This window comes from Urocampus carinirostris, chromosome 8 (genome assembly GCF_059441175.1).
Source record: "Urocampus carinirostris isolate Australia breed hairy pipefish chromosome 8, RoL_Ucar_1.0, whole genome shotgun sequence".
Taxonomy (NCBI): domain Eukaryota; kingdom Metazoa; phylum Chordata; class Actinopteri; order Syngnathiformes; family Syngnathidae; genus Urocampus; species Urocampus carinirostris.
Window position 1 is genome coordinate 584,302 of NC_142356.1, and position 25,307 is coordinate 609,608.

Below are 25,307 nucleotides of genomic sequence, written 5' to 3' on the forward strand. Positions count from 1 at the left end.
GCAAGAGAAAAACAAGCTGCAGGTTGAAATATGTCCACTTGATGTTGCCAAAACCAGGTGCCTCCAACAAAGACACTGTATTTATTTCTCTTTCGCTCTCTCTCTTTTCCACCCATTTTCTCCCACTCTCTGTCTCGGTCTCTTTCACCCTCTGTGTCTTTTTAACTTCTTTTGCTCTAACTTCCTTTTTTCCTTTTCTCTTTTTTCCTACCCTTCGCCCTTTCTTTTCTCTCCTTATTTCTCTTTGGATTTCTTTCTTCCGCTCCCTTTCTTTCCCCCTCTCTCACGACTTATCTTTTGTTTCTCACGCTCTCTTCCTCTCTCTCTCTTTCTTTGTCCCGCCCTCTCTCCTTTTCCCTCCCTCTTTCTCTTATTTTATGATCCCTCTTTTTCTTTCTCTTTAATCTACTAGTCCGGCCCACGACAGAATGTTTGAGCTATCGTGTGGCCCCCAAGTTAAAATGAGTTTGACACCCCTGCTATAGCATATGAATAACCTATATTTGATGTTGACAGTATCAGGTGATGGTGTCATAATAGTCTGTAGTTTGCAATACTCTTTGTGATTGAGGGCGTCACAAATAAACAGGACTTGACTTAAAAAGTGCTTGAATTTGGCCATAAAAATGGCGTACTGAGGAAATGACAATAAAAAAAGAGCCTGACTGCCTCAGCACAGGAATGACATTACATTTGGATTACATACATGGTGGTGAACGTGATCAAATACCTCCCGGTGTATTATTCTAGCACCACCCCCAAAGCCAACATCTGGTTAAATCCTTTTTTTTTTTTTTCATTAGGCGGGTTTTCAAAACCCATCCACATTAGCGCTCTAATCCAAAGCCGCTGCCTCGCAGCCCCCTCGGGTCACTCGGAACCAAAGGGAAAAGTTTGAAGATTGCATCCAATCGGAGCGGATGAAAAAAAGGTGCCATATTGATGAATAGGATTCCTGTCGCGTGTTTGAACACGGCGATCGGAGGTGCGGGGATTATGGGATGACCCAATATCAAATCGCATCATCTGATGACAAAGGAGATTTGTCTTTTATACGCAATTGTTTTCATAACATGCTGGTTTGTTGTCGTTTTTGAAGGCCTAGACCCCGTCTTGTTGTCGCGGCCTCCCTTTTGTTTGCGGTCGGATTAAAAGGCAGTATGCACGTGCGAACTAATCCACGGGTTAGTGTCGGCTTCCGAGCCCCGAGTCTCTTTCGTGCAGCCGGGACGGATTCTCCTCCCCCCGTAAGGGAACTTTGCACGAGCGTTTCTGTGTAAGCGCGTGTATTTGAGGGAGCATTTGCTGCTCCTTGGTTTATTTGTGGCACTTTTTCATATTAGTCCGTGGTTCCTGCCAATGCACTGATGCAAACAATCGGGAACAAAATGTGTCAGGTTCGACCCAACACTTGTAACAAAAACCTGCATACAAAAAGACACCGAGAATTGTGTACGGTTTTACTTGCAAGGGAAGTGAACGGAAAACTGCTTCAGTTCCAATCCTCCAACTCACTCCAAAGCAGATTTTCCTCTGCTTGCCTTTTATTTAGAAAAGGAACACCCTAGTTACAATGTGGTTTCAACTGCTAAGGGGAAGGGGTGTGTTTGAAGGTTAAATGTTCCAATTGAAACAAGTTCTTGCACAACAACTTATTTGAAATGTGACTGAATAACTCTTCACGCTATCTTCAGGAAAGAACCTTGGCCTGCAGTCAAATTTGTAACTGTTTCATACCGGTTAGTTCTTGCCAGGGTGCAGTGGAAAACTTTTGCTGTGAGAATCATCCTATTTTGTAAGCACAATATTTCAAGCAAACATATAACACACATAGATTATAGTAAAGTTGAATAACTTATGTACAAAATGATTTTCGTGTTTGATAGATAGATAGATAGATACTTTATCTATCCCTGTAGGCAAATTCAAACTTCCAGCAGCATCCTTGTGTTGTTAATTAAAAGATTACTAGGATGGCCTCGGGGTGCTCTGTTTATAGTTTAGCCACAGCGGAGTGGATGACGTCACACGCTAGTCCGAAAGTTCGACGTCCCTGCAGAAGATGGAAATCTTTATGCCCAGGGTTACACCACCTAGATAGCGAGTCCGCCTCCTCTCCGCTTCCCGCAGGCTTTCATGTCTCTGTCTAACAGCGCTGAATCCGGGTAGCTCCGCGTTAGCGTCCGGGATGCTAGACATGAGCCACGTTTCTGAAAACACAGCAAACTGCACTCCCTGTACGCTTTGAAGTTTTTCACCAGCACAGCCAGTTCGTCGGTCTTATTCGAACACCTTTACCGTGATCACGGACGGTACCGAAGACTTATAACGCCGCTAGCCGCTTAGCTAGCTCTGGCTCTGCATCCACAATAGGGCCCCCTTGGCATTGAATGCTTAAATTAATTTATTCCAACAGTTGAATGAATGCAGTTTTACACCTGAATCAACTCGCCACCCTATGGAAACAATGAGTTATGAAAAAACGATGAGTTTTGCTTTCCTTTCAGCCTCACCCAAAATGTTCTTCCATATCATGAAACTCCGTTAGGGATTGAGGTCACAACTGCATCAGAAAGGCTTTTGAAGTCCTATTGGCAAACATTGACATCAACTCTAATTCCTGTACAATTATTTGCAGTTTGCAGAGTACACATATACATATATATATATATATATATATATATATATATATATATATATATATATATAACCCATTGGAGCCCTTTACTTAAAATAAGAGTTGACTTCAGTGAAATGTGTGCATGAGCGTAAAAAGCTGCTCACCAACAATCTAGTTTGCAACCTCAGTTTAAAACCTGGGCGAGCACGTTAACGAATAGAAAACTTTCTGAATAGGGTTTAAATGAGTTGTTAATCCAAATTTGCAAGTTTAACATTAGGCATGAATGCAAAGATACTAGCTGCTAGCGGCTGTGTCCACAATGCTAGCATTAGTATATGTAGTTTCAAGGTCGTGAATCTGTTACTATCAAGGGATGCTAGTAGCTAAATATAAGATGGACGCTGTTAGGAATTAAATATTAAAATGTACGGTTTACCAAATTGTTCCAATGAGTTATCTGACTCCCTTAACCAAACACAACCTTCATCACCTAACAATGCGCGCTCGTTTCTTGATGGAAAAATGAACAAGAGACCGGCATTTCCACACGGGGGCAGATTTCATTTCTTAAACAATTTAACTAAGTGAACTCCATCGAATTAGCCGAATTAGTGTCGCTCGAGTCTCTGTCAAGCCTCCTCTCTCGATCTTCTGCTTCCTCCTCGGCCCGCATTTTTTCCGCAAGCTGGTGTGCTGGCTCAACCCATGGGCGTGCCAATGAAAGCCCCCACGTGGGGTCCCCCCCTCGCCAACACCGAGCGTTCATCAAAACAATGCCTGACGTCCTTCGTCAGAGTCCTGTTATCCAAATTCCCCAGCCAAAACATTCTGAATTTGGAACAGCGTGACCTGAAGCCCACTCGGTGAAAATCTTCATTGCACTCGATAAATGTAACTTGTATTTAATCGTATAAAATGATTTATAGTAAAACGTATAAAATCCTTCACCGCCAAAGCAATTTTATTGGATTACTATTCTAGAAAGTTTATTTACATCTTTTATTCAGAATTTGCATGATATAACATGAGGCGTTAATGCAAAAACACTCGTATTAGCAGCTAGTGGCCGAGTCTACGATGCTATCGTCGGCGTTAGTTTATTAGCTTGAAGAAACTCGCATTAGTTGCAAAATAATTTAGCGTTAAATTGAATTGACTTGAATCGTCTTTCTTGTAATTCGTGTCAATGTTGTGAAAGATCGTATGCAGCATGATCCAAAGTGATGCTAATGGCTAAAGTGAAGTTAACCACCAAAAAATAGGTTAATGCGGCTGGAGGCTTTTATTACATTTTGAATTCAAATATGCACGGCTTAATATCGTAAAAGAAAGGCATCGGACATTTTAGAAAACTACTTTCTGGAAAAAGTTTCAATTATTATTATTTTTTAATCAAAATTTGCATTAATGCAAAGATATTAGCAGTTAGCAACTTGCGTGCTGAATGCTAGGATTAGGTTTGATAATGAAGCTCCAAGAATATGGCATGACCCGCAAACATTTTTAAGCGTTTATTTATAAAGTTTTGCTAGCCGTTGCAAAATGAAATGATCTGCATTTCTATAGCGCTTTTCAAGTCAATGACTTCCCAAAGCGCTTTACAATGTGCTCTACATTTCCCAATAGCGGCCTTGCAGCCATGTCAGGCGCTAACCTGCTTATTGGGGGTATTATGGGTTCAGTGTCTTACCCAAGGACACTTCCACATGTAGCACGGACGAGTTGGGATTCGAACTGGGATCTCTTGATCCCGAGACGAGCGCCCTACCTCCTGAGCTACTGCCGCCCCCCAAAAACAATGCTATTGGCTAAGGCGGTCAGCAAAAATATGCGGCCCTTTTCCTGGCATGGTTAGTCTGTGCCTCGCAGTCTTGTATTTATTTATCCATCCGTTTGCGTGCGTTTCGTTTGAGTTCATAAGGTTTTTCTTGGAAATGTTATTTCGGCGGCACTCGGCATTGCTAAATCCGTAAAAAAAGTCGTGACAGGCTAGCGTTTGGTGCCCGTGGCTCGTTTCCGGGCAGATTAGCCGACACGCGGCGAGAAGTGCCCCCTCGCCACCACCCCCACTCTCTACATCTCTCACCCGTTCCATCTCGCGCCAACTCTCGCTGTTTTGCTCCCATCTGTCCGGATTTTGTGGACCAGCCTGCAGAAATGATTCCGATGATATAATCTTAACAGGGAAAAAAATGATGGAATAGTATTGAAATAGCCTGTTGTCTTTTTTTAGTAAGCATCGTTAATGACGAGATTAAAAGTGTCCTGAAGGATTTCAACGAAAAAAATGGAATTAAAAAACAATATTAGATATTTCTTAAGTAGCGCTTGTAGACTTGGTGTAAATTGTAAGTGCATCAGAAAAATAGTACAATGGCACTATTTGTACAATAAGAATAAGAAAATATAATTATCTGTGTGTCTTCGTATTTGCTTTGCTTCCATGGTTATCATGTTTTTGCTTATCCCTTTAACATGGCTGCAATTCTTGGACCCGTAGCTAAATGAATCCGAGTTTTTTTTTTCACACTAAATGAAGAGAGAGGAAGCGGGCATTGCGATTGGACCCATAGCGAATAAATTCAAGATTTGGAACTGATTGAAGAGCAAGGCATTGTGGGAGGTAGTTCAGCCAGCAGCCTGTCGGCCTCCTTACGATGCTGTAACGCAAACCCAATAGCTGAGCAGAATCCTATATGATTTTGACCAATAGCTGACTGTAATCGTAACCCGCCGTACGCACGAACATCGTTTTTATTTTGTACGTTTTTGTGCATTTAAAAGAATTTGTTGACGCATACGTGTCAACCTTTTTACATTTAAAAGCGCTAGATGTTCACTCTGAAAAATATTTGGAGGTGTTTATTTACACATAAAGACTTGGTTTTGCTTCAAAATAAAGCACCTATAGACTAAAATACTAGTGCCGAGTCAAAGCTTTTGTCGTTTTTAATGGGAAAAAAGTAATAGTATAACGCATAAAGCGGTAGTGTTGGTAAGGTATGTTGATGATGTTTTATAGAATGGAAACTGCTGTAACAAAGGGCCATAAACACATAGTATTTCCCACCGTAATACGGAAAATATCGTAAGCCAGGAATCAGGGCTGCATGTTTTTGAAAAAAAACCTAATTGCCATTTTTCAGACCTCTATTGCAATTTTGATGCGATTTAGAGAGCGGCTGGTTAGGTACACGCTAGCATCATGTAACTGCGACTTCTGAAAGCTCCATGTGGTCACACATGGAGTGGTTTCCAGCAAGTAGTAGCTCCAAGTCATCTGTTTCATGGGGAATGGATCTGGCGTGATTAGCCACGTTCGACAGTGGTGGCTTAAGAGTTGTTAGCCTAGATCAGTGTTTTTCAACCTTTTTTGAACCAGGGCACCTTTTTTTTACATTGGAAAAATTTCGCAGCACACCACTAACCAAAAATCTAGTAAAATGACACTGAACAGTATGTGTAATTCCAATTTCATTCATAATACCCCCTGTTTTTACAGCACAGACACTTGACAATGACATCATATTTGCAGATAATGATTCATAAATGTTTTATAACATTTTAAATTTTACAAAGTGACATTGGATCATTTCTCACGGCACACCTGACGATCTCTCACGGCACACCGGTTGAAAATCACTGGCCTAGATGTTAGCTTTCCCTTTCGACCGCCTCAGTCGATTCCCGGACCCATTAACAATCCACGGAGCACCCACTAGTGATCAGCATTTCTTTTCTCAGAGTCTGATTTAATATATGAATTTCTACTCAATGTAACGAGACGCTAAAGCTACGACCTTTCCCGATTGTTTTGGTGGCCATTTTTTCAAGGGCTGTTTGACTGGAGGCTTTTACTAGCCTATCAGAGTCACACACACACACACACACATTTTGCAAACTTTCCCCCGGTTTTATTGGCTAGTGCCATTAAAAGCTGCTTCTGATTGGCCGGCGCTGTTAAACCCCGAAATGTGACTATTCTTGTTGGCCACACACTTTACTTGAAAAAAAAAAGTGTCTTGCCATCACGCTATCGCCCTTCGTCACATCGTGCTATCGATACGATTTTGGTTCATAGTGCAGCCCTACTAGGAACGCCATAACCCAAATGTCTACTGTATAGGCAAACAGGCGGCCCGCGGGCCAGATCAGGCCCGCCAATGGTTCAAATCCGGCCCGCGAGACAACAGCGAGAGAAGCGCGAGAGGAAAATGAGCCGTCGTTGTAAATATTTCCAGCGGATGTCACCCAAGCCAGTTAACACTTGCAAAACAATTGTGGTCGTATTTCCCCATTTCTCTCCGACTCACTTCTTTTTTATGTAGTTCCCCCTCTTTTTCTTTCTCCTGTTCACTCTCTCTTTCTCTCTTTTTTTGTATTTTCTGTATTTCTCTCTCACTCTTTCTTTTTCTCTGCCTTGTTCTCTTTCTATTTTCTCTACACTTTAATTCTCTTTCTTTCTATTTTTCTCTTTCTCTCCCTTTTTTGACCTCTCTCTCTCCCTCTCTCTCTCACCTCACTTTGTCTCATTTTCTCCTGCTGACTCTTTTTCTTTCAGTTGTTTACTTCTCCTATTTTTTTTATCTTTCTCTTTTTTCACTTTCTTTTTCCCTATATTCATTTCCCCCTTCATCTCCATTCATACCTCTATTCTGCTCTCTTTTTCTCCCTATCTGTTTATAATAATAATAATAATAATCACTCTCTCTTTCCCTCCCTCTCTTTCTCTCTCTTTTTCTCCCCCTCTCCTTCTCTTAAACTTACTAGTCCGGCCCCCAAGAGATTTTTTGTATAGCATTTGTGGCCCCCAGCTAAAACCAGTTTGACACCCCTGGTGTAGGCGTTTGTTATGTCCCAGTGTGCATTTCAATGATGATTCTCTTCCAATTTGATGAGCTTGCAGCCTAGTCTTACATCAACGTGTACGCTAGCAGGCAAATCCAGAAGTTTTGTTTTCATATTGAGAACTTTCCACCTCCATCAATTTGCGGTGTAAGCAGATGTGGCAGGACCGGGCTGCTAGTTCTTAAACGACTGTTGGAGCGCTGCAACTCCAACAGTCGTTTAAGAACTAGCTCCGGGTTGTGTCGGGTAACACGTGACCGCGTGCGCTCATGTGAGCCAGAAAGGGTGAGAAAAATCTCCCCCACCTCCCCACGCTGTGAAACGCAGTCACTGAAAAAGCGAGTGGGGGATGCGGAACCGCAATCCCGCACCGGGGTAATCGGCTCAGGGAACGGGAACGTTGTTTGCCTTTGGAATCCCTTCTAAAACCGGGCCGCTTATTCTCAAATTCTTTACAATAATTGTCGTTATATCGAGGATTTCCCGAGGTTTAAGTCGGTAGAGCGCTGGACAAGTGCTGCGCTGATCGCAAATATAGCAGAGGTGGGCACACTGTGGCCCGCAAGCCAGGCTTTTTAGTCAAGCTCGCTGAACCCCTTAGCAAAAAGTATAGAAACGCCACCAGTCTTGAGAAAGCCCTCATATTCTGTAGAAAAAAGTCAGGTCACAATCATGAAACAATCATCATATAAAGTGCAACATATCGGCATTCAGAAACGCTAAAAGAAATTAAGAAAAAACACCGTAATGGTCAATAAATGTTACTTTTATATAGCAAGTGCAGGGAAATACATATGGAATCACTCTATCCTCTGGAAAAAAATATGGAATTAGTGCATTTTGAGTAGATAATAAGGACACACCCAGTCAATTCTTTAATTGGGCACTTGGCTTGGATGAAGTCTGCTCGTTAGTCAGCAGTTAAATACAGTGCAGTTACCACACCTTGGAGGGCTCCTGGACTAAGTGGATTGGCAAGAATCATGTCCCCAACAAGAGGGATGAGACCAAAGACAGGATTGTCAAACTTCTTGAAGAAGATAACTCCACTCGTATGGTTGCCAAAGATGTGGGCTGTTCACAGTCAGCTGTATCGAAGATTTGGACTAAGTACAAACAGCACGGGAAGGTTGTTAAGTTCAAGCATACTGGTAGGCAAAGAAAGACGTGTAGGCGTCAAGACAAACAACTAAAGGCCTTATGTCTTGAAAGAGAAAATGCAGAACAAGACAAATCAATCTGCTTTGGACAAGGTGATGATGCTGGAACTATTGTTTCGTGCCAGTCCAGTGAGATTTACAGAGGGAAAAATATCAAAAATATATTTTGAAGCTATTTCTTTTTTTAAATTAAGTAAAAAAAAAAAATGTTGGAAGTATAAAACTGATATTAACTCAAAATAGCAAAAATAAATGCATAAAATACGTATTACGTATTAATTTATATCATTTAAACATCATTAAATATTTAAAATGAGAAAAATTCTCTGCGCTTCTAAGATAAATAGTTGACATTTTTCTTTTTTGCTTAAAACAGGGGTGTCAAAGTCAAATGGACGGAGGGCCAAATAAAACATTTGGCTACAAGCCGAGGGCCGGACTGTCCAATCTTTACTGAAACCAAGATTTAACCTACTGAAAACACAACAAATATATTACAATATGATTGTATAAATAAAGCAATATTTTCTTATGACTCTGTCAGTCATTTTTAATTTCAGCAGGCACAAAATACAAATGTCCTTTATATAAAAAACTCATAACATATCTCATAACAACAACTCATAACCATTTTCTATCATTCAATCATCTGAAATTATTCAAAAGAAATATTGCCTCGAAATACAATAAAATAAAGTGCAAAATTCTCTTGTTACTTAAAACCAATAGCAATCGACACACTGGACCTCATCTGTCCTGCTCAAATGTACATTGACTTTCCTTTCTGGGCTTTCTCTGGGTTAGTGTGAAAAAAAGGAATTACTGATTAACAAATAATAACAATCAAAAGTCATTTTCTCTGCTAAATAGGAGACAATTTTATCAAAAGACCGTTGTCCACATCAAGATCTATTTTCCACGAAAAGCCGAAAAACAAGAAACACTCCCGGGACAGAGTCGGCAAACAAAAACAACATAGTCAACATAGACAATAAAGCTTTAAAATTCCCGAGGGGAACAACAAAAAACAAGACCTTCTTTATGTGCATATTTAACTTTTAAACTTGAACGGAGTAAAAACTTCAAATGTGTAATTGTACGGGAAACATTACTGTATTATTACTGTATTTACATACATTTATATACAGTACTGTATTACTACAACTCTACATTACTTGTTTGAGGCGTGTGTTTTGTTTCATGATGCCGTCTAATATTATACTCTTTCATCACCGCCACACTTTCTCCACATAGCAGACACACAGGTTTTCCAGCTACCTCCGTGAACATGTACTCCAACTCCCACCTTGTTTGAAAGCCCCGGTTTTCAGTGTCCACCTTCCGTTTAGCCATTGTTGATGGGTATCTGTGGGCTAATTTTTGCTGTTATGCTAATGACTGCTGCTGATCGACTGCTGAATAAATCAAACCGCCTCCCGCTTTGCTCCCGCTCGGCGCGTCCCCGTTGCATTGTGGGAAATGTAGTATTCATGCGTACTGCGGGCTGCTGGCTTGCAGCGGCCTGCGGGCCGGATCTAATAATATATTGATATCGTCACGCGGGCCAGGTAAAACCCTCTCGCGGGCCTAATGTGGCCCGCGGGCCTTGACTCTGACATATGTGGCTTAAAAGAACACTGTGTAACCACTAGATATATCTTTATTGTGTAACAGCAACCGAAAACAAGTGCTAAACAGCACAATAGATACATTTGTTTGACTTGCGACCACTCAAAATATTCAGTGGCATCAGACCCATCCATACATATATCTTTTTATTTATTTAGGATGCCTTAGACGGACAACGAAAGCAATATTGTGCTAACTATTGATGTATCTAATATGTTGCAAAAATCTGAACTGAAATATTTGATATCATGTCATTAGAGCCTTAAATATGTCAATAAATCTTTAGGATTATTTTTTGGGAACATTCATTTTTTTCGCAATGGCAATTTTGACAATGTTGTCCCTCTTGCAGTCCTGGAGCCAGGATCTGGCACCTTCTTGAAAGTCAAGTCCTGTTTATTTGTTTGGCCCTTAATTCCAAAGAGTCTCAAAGGGCTGCACAGACCACAGATGATTGCAAACCACAGACTATTATGACAGCATCCCCTGATCTAAAACCGACGCGAGGGCAAGAAAAAACTCAAAAACCTCAACATGAGGAAAATGAAGAAACCTTGAGAAGGGACCGCACGTGAGATCCATCTCCCTTCCAGGATGACCAGGCCAAAATGGATGTTGCAATAATAAATAATCCACAGATATTGTCAACCTAAAATATAGGTTATTCATGTGCTCTAGAATAGAAGTGTGTTTTAAGCCTAGATTAAAACAGTTCCACTGAGTTTGCAGATCGAATCTCAGGAGGAAGAGTGAAAACGGATTTTTTTTTTTTTAACTCGTTTCTTTCTTTTTGTCCTCCGTATTGAACTCCATTATCACCCAACACCGATAATTACTTCTTGGTCGTCACCTTATAGTAACATTTTATTCAAAGTAGCCATTTGTGCTAATCTGTAACAAAAAAGCGCTCTCAAAAAGCTTGCAGTAGAGCGTGGAAGCTTTGTGGGACCGATTGCAGTCACCGTGGCAGCAAAGCATCATGGGGGATGAATATAGGAGCCGAGGTGGCCTTCCCCACTGCATGTATATTGCATGTTGCCATCTGCACACGTTAGCCTGCTTTTTCTCCGGAAAGAAACATTTCACATGGGATTTTTTTTTTTTTTACAGTCAGAAAAAATGCTTAATATTAATATTGAAGCACTTCAAATTCTTCTTCTCAGGCTTTTGCTATCGAAAAAATGACAAGAGACAAAGTTGATCATCCACGTGAAGCTCATTTCTCATTGTGTCACGATCACGAATCGCTTTCATAAATCAGTTTATAATTCACTTTAGGGGGCCGACGTTGACGTGTACTTAGAATAATAAGCGGGTAAAGGGTCAGATTGGCTCTCCCCGGAGATGAAATTCAATTGGGTCAAAGTGTGTGAGAGTGTTAAATGGTTTGGAGAGCTTGCCGGGAGGGGGTGGGGGTCTTTGCCTCGGCGTATTGAGTCCTTTCTGGCCCGGAAATGTGACCGTGCCTTTAAGAGTGGAGCCCGTAATAATGTCGGCCTGTGAAGTTATCTATTATTTATATATTCACAAGTTTGGAATCTAGGGCAAGCTTCGTCAAGTTTTGCTTGGAATAAGCAGAGGCGTGCTTTGCTTTTTCAATGTTTTCTTTTTGTATCGATTACTACTGATTTTTGCAAATCGTATTTATATGAGCGTGTTTTAAACTCTGATGAAGTTGTTGAACATGTTTGAAATTGTCGCAATGGCCATGTTTCTTGGAAGTGTGACTTTATAGACCAAGCAATAAATTGAGATTTTTGTTTACATTTTGTGTGCCGACACGCTTGTTCTGGTGGCTTTTCATTATAGCGTTCTCTTGTGAAGCGTCCCCTACTGGTCGCTCTGTAGAGGACAGCTCTATTTAGAAAACCAGCTTTTTTGGACTCGGCTCACTGAGGAGAGTCTGCTTTTTCGGCTCCCAAGCGGCGCCTCGTATTTTTTTTTAAATGATATATTATCAATAATAATAAAACATAATGCACCAAATCATTTAGTAATTACTAAAGGAGATCCCTGCAATACATGTGAAATAGAGATTACAATTTTCACAGATCTACAAACGAAATTGTCAAATACAAAATCAATTTAGCTTTTTACACACCAAACAGATTTAAATTCCAACAACAACAACACAAAATACCTAAATAAGCAAAACAATAAAATAAAAAATACAATTATGAATTCCTCAAGCGCTGTAAATAAAATAAATGAACTATTTACAATTCTATTCCTTACCAATTTAGATACAGATCCTCTGAAAAGCATGCAAAAAAATATAAATTAAAATAAGTAAAACAAAAAGCAAAAGATCAGCCGTCTCCAAGATTGGAAGATTGATTGCATTCTGCTACGGAGCAATCACTACCATTAAAATGAGTCCCAAATTTTTATGCTTTTCATATATACGGTCCTTTCTTTCTTTTTGTCCTCCGTATTGAACTCCATTATCACCCAACACCTATAGAGCCCTTTCTGTGTTTGTAGCCGAGCTGCATATGCATTTTGAGGCAGAATTCATGTCAGTTTACAGCAACCCATAGACAGGAACGGCTCAAAATAGCACAAAGTATGCGCTAGCAGCAAGAAAGCGACTTTATTTTCGTCATCAAAGTCAACAACAAATCCATTCTTTTGAACGGGGCTGGATTTCTTCATATGGCCTTCTTGAAAGTGGTTGAAAAGTGCTTCCATTTGGCCATGACAAAGGTGTATTATTACTACTTGTCTTTTTCTTATCCGATGAAAGACAATGGCACTTCTTGTGTCTTTCTTTATCTCTTTGCCTGCATCTGCGAGTGTGCTCGCCCTACATATTTGTGTCGAGAAACGATAGCGGAGAGCAAGAGGAGGCGAGCTGTGACAAAAAAAGATGTTCTCTTCTCCAAGAGAAGGTAGGCAGCTCTCGTATACGTTATGAGGAGGTAAAAATAACAACGAGGGATCCACCGTTGTCATCGGGCCGGGAGTTATTGATCCCATAACGGCCTGATACCAAGTGGCACTTATCGCCCTGATACAAAAAAAAAGACCCGATATTTAGTCAATAATCAGCTGGCACGACCTATTTCTTGATTTTCTATAGAAAGCATAGCACAATTTTGTGTCGTGTCTCTTCTATACCTCTTCATCGTGTGCACCGAGCACTGGAGACCTCGCCCTCGCCGATTATTAAAAGATAATAAATCATCAGCATTAATATGTTTTTCTGATTCTAGTCAGAATCAGAAAAGGAGAAGAATCTTCGAGGTCAATGGAAGGAGACCAAGAGAAAGGCATGAGTGCACCGATGGCTTGTGTCATGCCGTCATGAAAATGCCCACATGCTATTGGCGGAACTGCCTCCCACGAGCCTTTCTGCTTCTTCGTTCCGTTTAGAATTTCGTGTTACTGGTTTTTGTACCGTATTTATTAACTAACAATCGCAAAACCAGCAGTTATGCTAAAGGAAGCAAAACATGACAAAAATGGAACGGATACTTCCAATGATCAAGAAATATGAAGATAGCACACAAATTGCAACCCTCACAAACTTGCGTGGCTGTAAACAATTTGGACTTTGTTTAAAAATAAGGAGACGATGAAAGCGAGGAGATCTTCGAAGGGCATGACAACCCGAGCAAGTTTTAGAATCGGTTTCATTTCAAATTTGCCATCACCTCTCCTTTGCATCCACCTGGTGCTAAAGGTAGAACAAATAATCCATTTTTATTTTACATTCATAATGTTTAATCATACACATGTACAGTGCACATTCCAAATTGTTTTTATGTTTTCATGAGAAGGAAAGGAAATGATTTTGAGATGAAGTGTTTGAGGAGTATGTTAGGAGTGACAAGATTGGATAGATTGAGAAATGAAATGGTGAGAGACAGAACTGGAGTCGTCGTGGAACTGAGCAGGCGCGTGGATGAGAGAGTACTTGGTTGGTTTGGACACATGGAGAGAATGGATGTGGAGCAAATGAAGTAAATGGAAGGAGAACCAAGAAGAAGGCCGCAATTGACGTGGATGGATGGTTTCATGAGTGCACTGCAGGAAAGAGGTCTAAATGAAGTGGAAGCTAGAGCTCTTGTTGGTGATAGGAATGAGTAGAGAGGTGTTGTGAAAGGATAGTGGAATGTTTAGAACGGGATGGGCAGGGCAACCGTATGATGCAGCAGGGGTAAACCAGCAAAAGCTGTCGGGCCCTGCTGTTGAACAGAAGAGTGTGTCGCGTCACCACGACCCGAGTGACACGGCCGCTTTCTGGTGTCCCGTTTCATCCGGAGGGACGAAAGCGTGACCGACTTGGGTCCCGAGGTTCTTAACTTGTTTGGGTGTTTGGGCATTTGGGTTGGCCATGGTCCAAAAACATTTGTGTGTGTGTTTTTTGCTACTTTTTCCCTCAATTATTGACTTTGTTTTTGTATGTGTTTTTCTTGCTGTGGGTCACCCCTCTCGAGGGATACGACCAGAATAGAATTTACTTTTATTGTCATTCTTTGTAACAATGCACACAGAACGAAATGTCGATACACCTGACCCGTAGCGAGCTGATGCAGCCAAACAGGGCGCAGCCATTTTAGTCATTAGGTGACCAAACCCCCGCAATGCCGAGCGCCAAGCAGGGAGGCATTGAGTACCAATGTTGTAAGTCTTAGGTATGACTCGGCCGAAGCTCGAACCGGCGACCTCCCAGTCTCGGAGCGGGCGCCCTACCATCTAGGCTACCGAGCTGGTAGGTAGATAGATAGATGGATAGATTCTAGTCATAAATAATTCAATAAAAAGAGGAGAGAAAGTCTTCTGATACTTGTCATATAAATTACGATGCTCACTTTAGGCATCCATTTTGTTCTCGTTTTATTTGAGAAATATTTTTTTTAAATATATAGACATAGCAGGGGAACCCTGCTGATCCGACTCAGATACTGCACCTTCATCATCTGGTCGCTGTCAGTTTTCAGTGAAAAGCATTCTCCCTCTCTTCAGAGATGAGTTGCACCTCTGGCTTTGATTGGCAGCCGTGAACAGTGTTCTATCTAGGGCCTATTTTAGTCGACACACACAAGGAACAGCCGCGTGGAACATTTTCACGATACCTGATGATCGTTCACGTCATCAGACGGGAGTTTTTGTAACGCTCGCTTGTCTTTTGTGACTATAAATAACTTTTTGATCTTATTGAGGATGGGCCAACCCTGCTAACTATAGCCGATTTGCTAATAGTAGTTATATTTTAAGGTTTCGGTACTCTCACCGGCAGCTGATACCCGTAACGTATGCCCTCTACTGGACGTTTTACAATCGGAGACTAAAGATTTTTAATTGTTTAAAGTGGAATTGTCTTCATTGTCAGTGATAACAAGTACCGTATTTTCCGAAATATGAGTGGCAGGTATTTTTCCAGTCTAATTGTGGGTGCGACTTATACTCCTGTGAGAAAAATTTTAACACAGCATCATAATCTGAAATCTTTGCAAGTAGAGACGGGGGCGGCAGTAGCTCAGGAGGTAGAGCGCTCGTCTTGGGATCAAAGGATCCCAGTTCGAATCCCGGCTCGTCCGTGTTACATGTGGAAGTGTCCTTGGGTAAGACACTGAACCCCTAATACCCCCAATAAGCAGGTTAGCGCCTTACATGGCTGCAAGGCCGCTATTGGGGAATGTGGAGCACATTGTAAAGCGCTTTGGGAAGTCATTGACTTGAAAAGCGCTATAGAGATGCAGATCATTTCATTTCATTTCATTAGAAACGCATTTTGAATGTAAATGTGCTAATCCGTTCCAAGATCCTTTGTACAGTATGATATATTTTTGAATAAATCGTAAAAGAGCATCAGAACATGAAACAAATACATGGCGATCTACTCAGAACAGGAATCCAACGAGGATCTGATTCTTCATAGAGCTTCACATCAAGGTTGCGGTAGGAATTGGATTATTCCTTTGGTCTTGAGTGTGGAGTACTAAACTTTAAGAATCAACGTGTGTTTTTAGCACATACTCATGGATTTGGGCTACCCTAAACTGGAGAACATTCAAGTTGTGTTTATTTTTGCTTATTTGCTGAACCCTCTTGTCATTCATCTGAATTGTATTGGTGTAATGATAGTCTGTAGTCTGTACAGCCCTTTGAAACTTCTTGTGATTTGGGGCGTCACAAATAAACCTAAACATATTTTGCAATTAGTATTTGCGATACTTTATTTATGTGTTGTTCAGCGCAGTGTATTAAAAACCTTGGTGGGCCGTACGTGGCCCGCAGGCCGGAGTTTGCCCGCGTCTGGACTACAAGATAAGCTATCTGTCGCAGGGCTCGGAAGCCTCGGAGAGAGCCTCTTCATTGATTACGGGCTGACGGCCTTTTAACCTCTTTGCGACATGTTCGAAGATAGTCGCGGCAGGAAAAACCTGCATCCGTTTCCAGCTATTTCTACTCACTTGTTCCTCGACTGACATTTTTTTTGTCCTCGTCACTGTAAACACAGCGTCCTCTTCCTGGCCAGACATGACTTGCGGAGAAGTTCATTTATTAGAGTGTTCTTGTTCAAATTCTGGCGCAAATCCAGAAAAACATCTTGTATATCGTTGATGGCGCTCCAACGAGAGGCTTGTCTTTCCAAAAAGGACGGCGCCAGAACTCCGTGTACTTGGACGGTACGGACTGTATCGAGGTGCCAAGAACGGACAGGACCGGCATCTGAGTCTTTAATTATGACCTGGAGTTGGAGAAGACCACATTCACCTCTAGTGGATGTGTCCGTCCGGATTAAAGTCGTGTTTATAGTCAAGTCATGTTTATTTGTGACGCCCTTAATCACAACAAGTCTCAAAGGGCTGTACAGACTACTATTATACTATCAATTATAATATTTGTTACACCAAAAACGAAGAAAAAGAAACTATTAAGAAAAAAAAATTCTACTACAGAAATATTACATAACAACAAATGAACTACTTCGAAAATACTGATTCAGGCATCTTCAATGTTTTTACCAACGTTTTATTGTCAAGACAAGTCAAGTCATGGTTATTTGTGACGCCCATAATCACAAAGAGTCTCAAAGGGCTGCAAAGACGATTGCAAACTACAGACTATTATGACACCGTCACCTGATACTGTCAACATGAACTATAGGTCATTCATATGCTATAAAGTAGAAGTGTGTTTTAAGCCTAGATTGAAACATTTCCACTGAGGTTTCAGATCCAATCTCAGGGGGAACAGCATTCCACAGCACCGGGGCCGTAATTGGAGAACGCTCTCCCACCTGCGGATTTCTTCTTGGCTCTTGGGATCACAAGTAGACCGGCATTTTCAGAGAGGAGGCTCTGTGCAGGAACATAGGGGGAAATTAAATATGAAAGATATGAGGGAGCAAGTCCATGTATCCATTATCCATCCATTATCTGCACCGCTTATCCTCCGTAGGGTCGCGGGGGTGCTGGAGCCCATCCCCGCCATCTCCGGGCAGTGGGCAGGGGACACCCTAAACTGGTTGCCAGCCAGTCGCAGGGCACACAGGGACAGACAGTTCGCTCGCTCATTCACACCTAGGGCCAATTTTAGACAGGCCAATTAACCTCACAAGTCCATGGATGATTTTGTATAATATGTTAAAATATTAATTATCTTTTGCTTTTTTTACATCACAAAAAATGTATCCTCTATCAATCCAGTATGTGGTACGCAACAAAATACATGACAAAATAAGACTAGATAAATACCAAAATAAATGACCAAATGTCGCGCGGATGTAGATCACCCGATTAGGAACCATGCCTCCGGTACTTTTCCGCATGCTTTTGAACTGCTTGACATTTATTATTGTTAATAATATAAATAATTTTGTTCCCCTTTGAATTCAAAATTGATTACACAAACTTTGATCAGGGATGTCAAACTAAGTTTGGCCCTGGAGCCGGATCCGGACATTTTGTTCTGAGGCAGGACCTATCAGTAAAAGAAACTGCCAATTTTTAGCTTTGTTTTTCATGATTATGCTTTATCATTCAGACTGGATTAGTAACACACCCTACATATTCACAATAAATTGGGAATCAAGATTTTCATGTTTGGCATTGAATTTTTTAACTTGGCCATTTTAAGAGTTGAGTAAAAGCAGTTATACACCTGAACCAATACACCACGCTTTACAACACTGCCCTCTAGCGGCCAGAGTGAGCATTATTTTTGCATTTATTTAAAAAATCTTAACTTTTGAAACACGTGGCTTTTTTTGAGATATTTAGAAATTTATGGTAGGCCAGGCCAGTTTTAATCATTTGACACGTCTGCTGTACTTACTATTTTCTTTAGTTCAGGCTAGCCCTATGCTAGCATGCTACAATTGAGTTTGAATTAGAATTGTCACGGATAACACCGCCATGAACCTTGTTTATAGGGATATTAGATGTGGCACTACAGGATAGACATGTCATAAAATACTAAATAAATAAAATAAATAGGTCAATATTTTCAAGCTAATGTTTGAAGACTGGCTGAGATTCTATCTCGATCGGCTTTTTATGCCGGCACACCAAATGAAAACTGTAAAAATGCGATATTAATATATAAAGTGATAAGTAAAGTACTACTGATAAAAGAAATGTTGCCTCGGTGCTCTTTATTTCCCCCCTTTGTTCCTTTAAGTTTTTCCAACGCATATGATGAAATGTCGTGCTCATAAACAGGAACTTAAAAACAGATATAAAATGAAATGTATTTAATGTTTAACATGGAGATGTCTGCATCTCTTTCTTCATAATCCAAATGAGAAAAAAACGATTGGTCTAATGCATCCTTTTTGCATATGTGTTGGATTTGAGACCGTTAGTAGACACAAACATCAGTCAATATACCAATTTTTTTAACTCAATGTGGCACTAGACTCAAAAGGTTTTCCCATCCATATTCTAGATGCATCTGAACAATAATAGAAGAAAAGCAGTGCAATGACATTTAGCGCCATATTTCCAAAATGAGAGTCAAAGGATAAATTCTAAATACTGATTTATCCGTACATTGCGAGTTGTATCGTGTTTTTCACTGTCTTGTGTGCTTGTTTAGGGTGGTGATTGCCCTGGGGAAGAAACTGTCTCTGATTCCATTAGTCCTTGTTTTAAGGGACACGGCGTCTGCCAGAGGGCAGCGGGTCTAAGACGGGGGGGCCGTAGTTAAAGGAATCCTTTAAAAGGTTGTCGGCTCTGCTGCAGTATTAGAACCTGCAATAATCCTCCATACTAGGGAGAGATCAGCCCATGATTTTCTGTGAGGTTTCGGTGTGTTACCCTAGCAACGTCCGGAATAAAAAGATCCGTGTTGGTTATGAATCTCATATACTGTATATACTTGATATCTTGTGTTTCATAACAAAAATCTCCATGAGCTCCTCAGTTTTCTCAGAAATCAGTTCCCAGACTTGTGCTAGCGTGCTGCAATCGATGTTATCCTCTTTGACAATTTTTCGAACTTATTACATTACAAAAGTTACGTTGGACGAGCCTCTCAGAAGTCAAATAGGGGCACGGAGGCAGACAGATTTTGTGAGGCCCCCGCAAGTCGAAGATAAGGCAAAAGACGCCAGACAAAGAAAGATAGCCATCATGCTAACGGCCAGCCAGCCAGACCAGGAACATACCTGGCGTGCGTGTCTGCTGAGCCCCAAACTTTGAGAGTCGCAGATCCTATCGCCGCACCTCCTCCCTCATTCCGTCAGCGCTCCTATTTACTCCTGTCGCGTTCCAGTGCACCCGTACTCCTGGGCAATGTTCCCTCTAACTTTCCTCGGGTCTGAGCGTTCACACAAAGTGGGTGGGCAACGCTTGAAACAACAGTGAGCAACGGCAATCCCAAGTGTGGCAACTAAGTCGTGATCAAACAAGTCCAAAACTTGACATCAAGAGTTTCCGGAAATGTAAAATGATTTTTCACTTCTCTCCGTTATTAAGGACAAATTTCATGGGGAAAAAATGGCCTTAACACTCTTAACTGAAGGCGGAAGACAAATTGTAAATGGTATGTTGACATTGATTTGGGACACAGGATTTGGCATTATTATCATTTCATCCACTTGATGAAATCATCAAATGACACACAGTGAAATAGAATGAGCTTTTGTCTAGAGAGCGTGTTTGGCAGTTTTTTTTCCATTTTGTCTGAAAAGATATGATGCGGCTCTCTCAATTTCTTTTGAAAACATTTTTTGCTTTTATGGCTCTTTGGCTCAAAAAAGGTTCCTGACCCCCGCTTTAAAGGGTGGCTGAAAAAACATCTTATTCCACATCATGACGTAAAAAACGTAAGGTGGGGACGCCGTTATTCTGGGGGTCTACTCAAATAAGCAATGCAATTGCCCTTTTTAAATGCTTTTCAATCTTGTCTTTACGATGAATCTGTCTCGGAGCTCCCGAGTGGGGGTCACTAACACTCAGCCCCCCCCAGACTCAGCCCTGTTAATGGAGCGCTGATTGTGTTATAGCCATCATTATCTCTCTTTATCTGACAAGTGCGCCCCATTAGCTGGATAGATGTCACCCCGGGCCTTCCCCCAGTCGCCCAAATGATGGAACGTCGGCACCGGTGAAAGGTCCGGGAAATGCCGTTACACCTTTCGATGCCTTCGCGGCACCGCTCAAGGAAAACCTATTTGTTATGGAGATGATGCGAGTAACCCCGTGCCGGACGACGCTCATAAAACCGCCTAGAGCGGGGGGCCGAAACTCTCGGCCCGATAGTTTAAGGCCCTCGCCTTATTATGAAGGTTTAGCATATTATATTATATTATATGCTGGTTTAAGATCAGGTAATTGTGTCATTTTGTAACTGTAATCCTGTGCAGTCCTTTGAGACATTTTTGTGATTAAGGGCTATATAAATAAATTTGACTTGACTTGATTAGTGCCGCCCACAGGAGATTGATACGGATGCTACCGTGCTAATTAATTAGGCAGGACTGGCACTTGCGAAAAGGTTCATTCGCAAATGCAGCTAACAGTTACAGTGCATGCGGGATTCAAAAAAAAAAGTGAGATGGAGAGAGGGTGAGAGAGGGGGGAAAGAAAGAGGGGGAAAGGAAAAAAGAGGGAAAAATGAGTGAGAAAGGGAGAAAGAAAGCAGAAGAAAGGAGAAATAGAGAGATGTATAAAAAAGAAAAAGAGAGACATGGAAAGTAAGAGAGACATAGAAAAGAGAGTGAGAAAGAGGTAGAGAGTAGGGAAAGCAAGGGAGGGGAGAAGTAAGGAGTAAGAGATAGTGAGAAAGAGAAAAAGATAGCGGTAGGGAAAGAAAGAGAGGGAGAACATGAGTGAGAGAGCAGGAAATAGAGAGCGAGAAATAGAAACGTAGAAAGAAAGAGAAAAAGAGACATGGAAAGTAAGAGAGAGACATAGAAAAGAGAGGGAGAAAGAGAGGGAGGGGAAGTAAGGAGTAAGAGATGGTGAGAAAGAGAAAGAGGGGTAAAGAAAGAATGAATGAGAAAGGGGGAAATAAAGAGAGAGTAAGAAAAGGAGAGGGAGAAAGAGGAAGCGAGAGAAAGGGGAAGAAAGGGAGTAAGAGAGAAGAAGAAAGAGAGATAAATAGATAAGAAAAACAGATGTTGAAAGAAAGAAATAGGGAATACAAGGAGAAAGATAAAGGAGAGAGAGAGAGAATGAGAGCACATGCACTTCTGAATTATGACATTTTTCTACTCACTTATCCACTTATGACTGATTTCGTTCTGATTCATTCTTAATACGGTTACTTTCTTATCCTTAGATCTTTTTTTCGTGCCGAAAGAAAAGGGACAAGAAGAACGAAATGTTTTTATCTTGTGGAAAAACTTGATGCACTTTACCTGGACCCTCACTCCCGCGGCCCCCAAGTCAATGGCGACTCTGCCGATGCAATCGCTTCGACTTTAGGTTTAATGACAATGCTCCGATATCTGGTAGAGTGCATGATGTTATGTCCCGAGGTTAGCATAGCGTATCTGGCATCGGGGTGCTAAAGCGCAGATCTTCTCTATCACCTCATTAGCGCTCAACTGCGAATGGGTCCGCATCTGAATTTAGCCTTTGAAACGGTCGCTGCTTTGCACTTACACGAGAAGAAGGAAAAGCAATTTGGGGTTGCCGGGCAACTTGTTTATTTGTCTTAAAGTACATTTTGGTGCCACGACTCCTTTGGTTTCTATGGAAACACCCCCAAAAAATTGGATACGACACGAATCCCTTCTGAGGTGGGGATTGTAAGCTGTAATTGTCTTACGACCGGGGTCTCCGAAGCCCCGGTACTCCAGATAAAACCAATAAATTATCGACATTTGCCTCCACTGAGTACTACTTAAGGGTAATGCATGTATCATGGTCAAATACCATTATAAATGAATATACATGTAAAGGAAAAATGGCATTTTACTTACTTTTGGCGTGACTCGGTTTGAGCTGGTACAGTGGAGTTGGTGGGTGAATGCCGAGAAGGCATGAGACGGTGGATTCCGATCGAAAAGGATTTTATAACTTCCACCCAAGTGGTTTGTGGTGCCCTTCAAGGACTTGTTTGCTTTCTTCATACTCTCCTGATGGTTGATCGATTCCAGCCATATTCCTTACCAAGGGGTCCCGTGCAGCCGCCTTGGTATTTTTTAGTCATTGCAAGCATTGTTTCCATAATTATCTTTTTCCTTCTCCCTTTAGCACCACTTTCAAAAATACAGTATTGTTATTGTCGACCCACGAAGCATACAATATTCTGAACCGAACGAAGAGACAGAAGGACATTGTAGTTGAGCCAATGGCATATCTGCAACGGTAGACCGGTATTTGACGTTGACCAATAGCAGACGTGACTTGTCGTACAGGGCGGCAGTAAAACTGCAAAGTTTGTGTTTTGGAAACGTTTGGGCACGCAAGATATTTAGGTTACAAGGTGGGAAATTTTGGAAAGAAGAGCCCAAAAAAAAAATCATATTCTATGTCCTAACTTGAAAAGATCGTACCCTAGGGATGCCGTAACTGGGGGGGTCTATTGATAGATAGATAGATAGATAAATAGATAGATACTTTATCTATCTCCGCAGGGAAATTCACTCTTCCAGCAGTATCCTTGTGTTAAAAATAAAATAATAAAATATATAGAATACAAAAATACCCAATGTAACGTGTTGATATAGAGTATATAAATAGTGCTACATAAAATACACTCTGTCATAAATATAGGGAGGGTAATATGCAAATGAGGGGATGGGGTTTGATGTGGGCTTTTACTCCCCCGGGTGGAGTTAAAGTGCTTCATGGCATGAGGAAGAAATCATCTCCTCAGTCTGTCCGTGGAGCAAGACTGTGACGGCAGTCTGTCGCTGAAGCTGTTCTTCTGTTTGAAGATGATGCTGTGTAGTGGATGTGATGAATGGTCCATGATTAACCGCAGCTTTTTTTTATTGTTGTTATTATTTTTCTTGTAGCGTTTTTCTGCAACGCACACATTTAACAAAAGCTTTTTTCCTCAGACGGGCTCACCTGCGGCTGTGTCTGGAGCGCCTGAAGGCCCTCATCCCGCTCGGACCCGACTGCAGCCGTCACACCACCTTGGGCCTGCTCAACAAAGCCAAAGCACATATAAAGGTAACCTGGTCCTTGAACGCACCACGTCTCAGAATAAATGGGGTTTGTACGGGTGTTTGAAAGCCTTGAAAAAGCGTGAATTTCAATGGTGTGCTTTCAAGGTGAGAAAAATGCTTGAATTTTGGGTCAAGTGCTCGAAAATGCTTGAAATGGTTGCCATTGCCATGTTTTTCGGCAGTCTGACTCTAGACTACGCGATAAATGAAAAAAATGACACTGAGGAAAGCTCACGAATGGCTCCTCACCTTTTTTTTTTAATTTATATAATTGATGATAATAATAAAACATGATGCACCAAATTATTTAGTAATTAATGATTTCCTATGTTTTGCAGGGGACCTCTGAAAAAACACATGAAATATAGAAATATCAACAGATCTACAAAAAAATTGGTCATATACAGAACAATTTTAGCTTTTTACACACTGCACAGATTTAGATAGATAGATACTTGATTCATCCCCGTAGGGAAATTCACACTTCCAGCAGTCTACCCCGTTGTTTATTAACAGATTAACATGATGCCCTAGGGGTGCTTGTAGCGGAGTGGATGACGTCACGCTAGTCCAAAAGTTCGACATCCCTGCGGCTGATGGAAATCTTTTCTTTGTGAAAATCCAGGGATACACCACCTCGTGTTAGCGAGTCCGCCTCCTCTCCGATTCCCCCTGGCTTTCGTGTCTCTGTATAGCGGCGCAGAAGCCGGATAGCTCCGGGTAGCTCCGGGTGGCTACACGTTAGCGTCCGGAATGCTAAACGTGAGCCACGTTTCCGCAAAACACAGCAACTGCGCTCCCTGTGCGCTTCGATGTTTTCCACCAGCACTGGACGATCTTATTTGGTAGTGAGTTCGCATTTTCCATGATTACGGATGGTACCGAAGACTTATAACGCCGCTAGCCGCTTCGCTAGCTCCGGCTCTTCTTCCACGATAGGCCCCTTCATCACGCCGGCACAAGAATTCTTCAGGGCAAGGAGTTGATTCCTCGAATAAACGCATTTTTGTGCGCTAAAACCCATGTCCATAGGATAGAAGTAATCCATAGTGTAGTTGTCAAAACGGGAAGAAAAACACCGAAGATAGGAGCAGACAATAAAACAATAGGGCAGCTGCTGGAAAAGGCAGCCGCTCGTGGCGGCGCCGCTTTGATCTAATTGATTTAAACTCAAACAACAACATAAGATCCCTGAAAATTAAAACAAAGTAGAGTTAAAAAAGATGAGAGATAATTATGAATAGGTAAGTCCGAAAAGGTGGGTATTGAGTCCGGATTTGAAGGTGGACAGGCTGGCCAAATCCGGAGGTTAGGTTGTAATGAGTTCCAGAACTAGGGGGCAGATCGACCGAAAGCTCTACTCCCCTTGGAGCCGAGGCTAGAGATAAGATCCGAAATAGCAAGATGAGATTGGTCCAACCCCCCCAAAAAATTAGGCTTTTTTTCTTCTTCTTTTTTTTATTCG

General features: G+C 41.5%; 1 protein-coding gene across 2 annotated transcripts in view; it reads left to right on the top strand.

The window, feature by feature from the left end:
• mxi1 (max interactor 1, dimerization protein) overlaps positions 1-25,307 on the top strand; it is a 63,486-nt gene that overhangs the window by 28,055 nt on the left and 10,124 nt on the right. For both annotated transcript variants that reach the window (XM_088341217.1, XM_088341218.1), the window contains exon 4: positions 23,732-23,846. In XM_088341217.1, the coding sequence (XP_088197343.1) occupies positions 23,732-23,846 (115 nt within the window). The remainder of the gene's footprint in view (positions 1-23,731; positions 23,847-25,307) is intronic.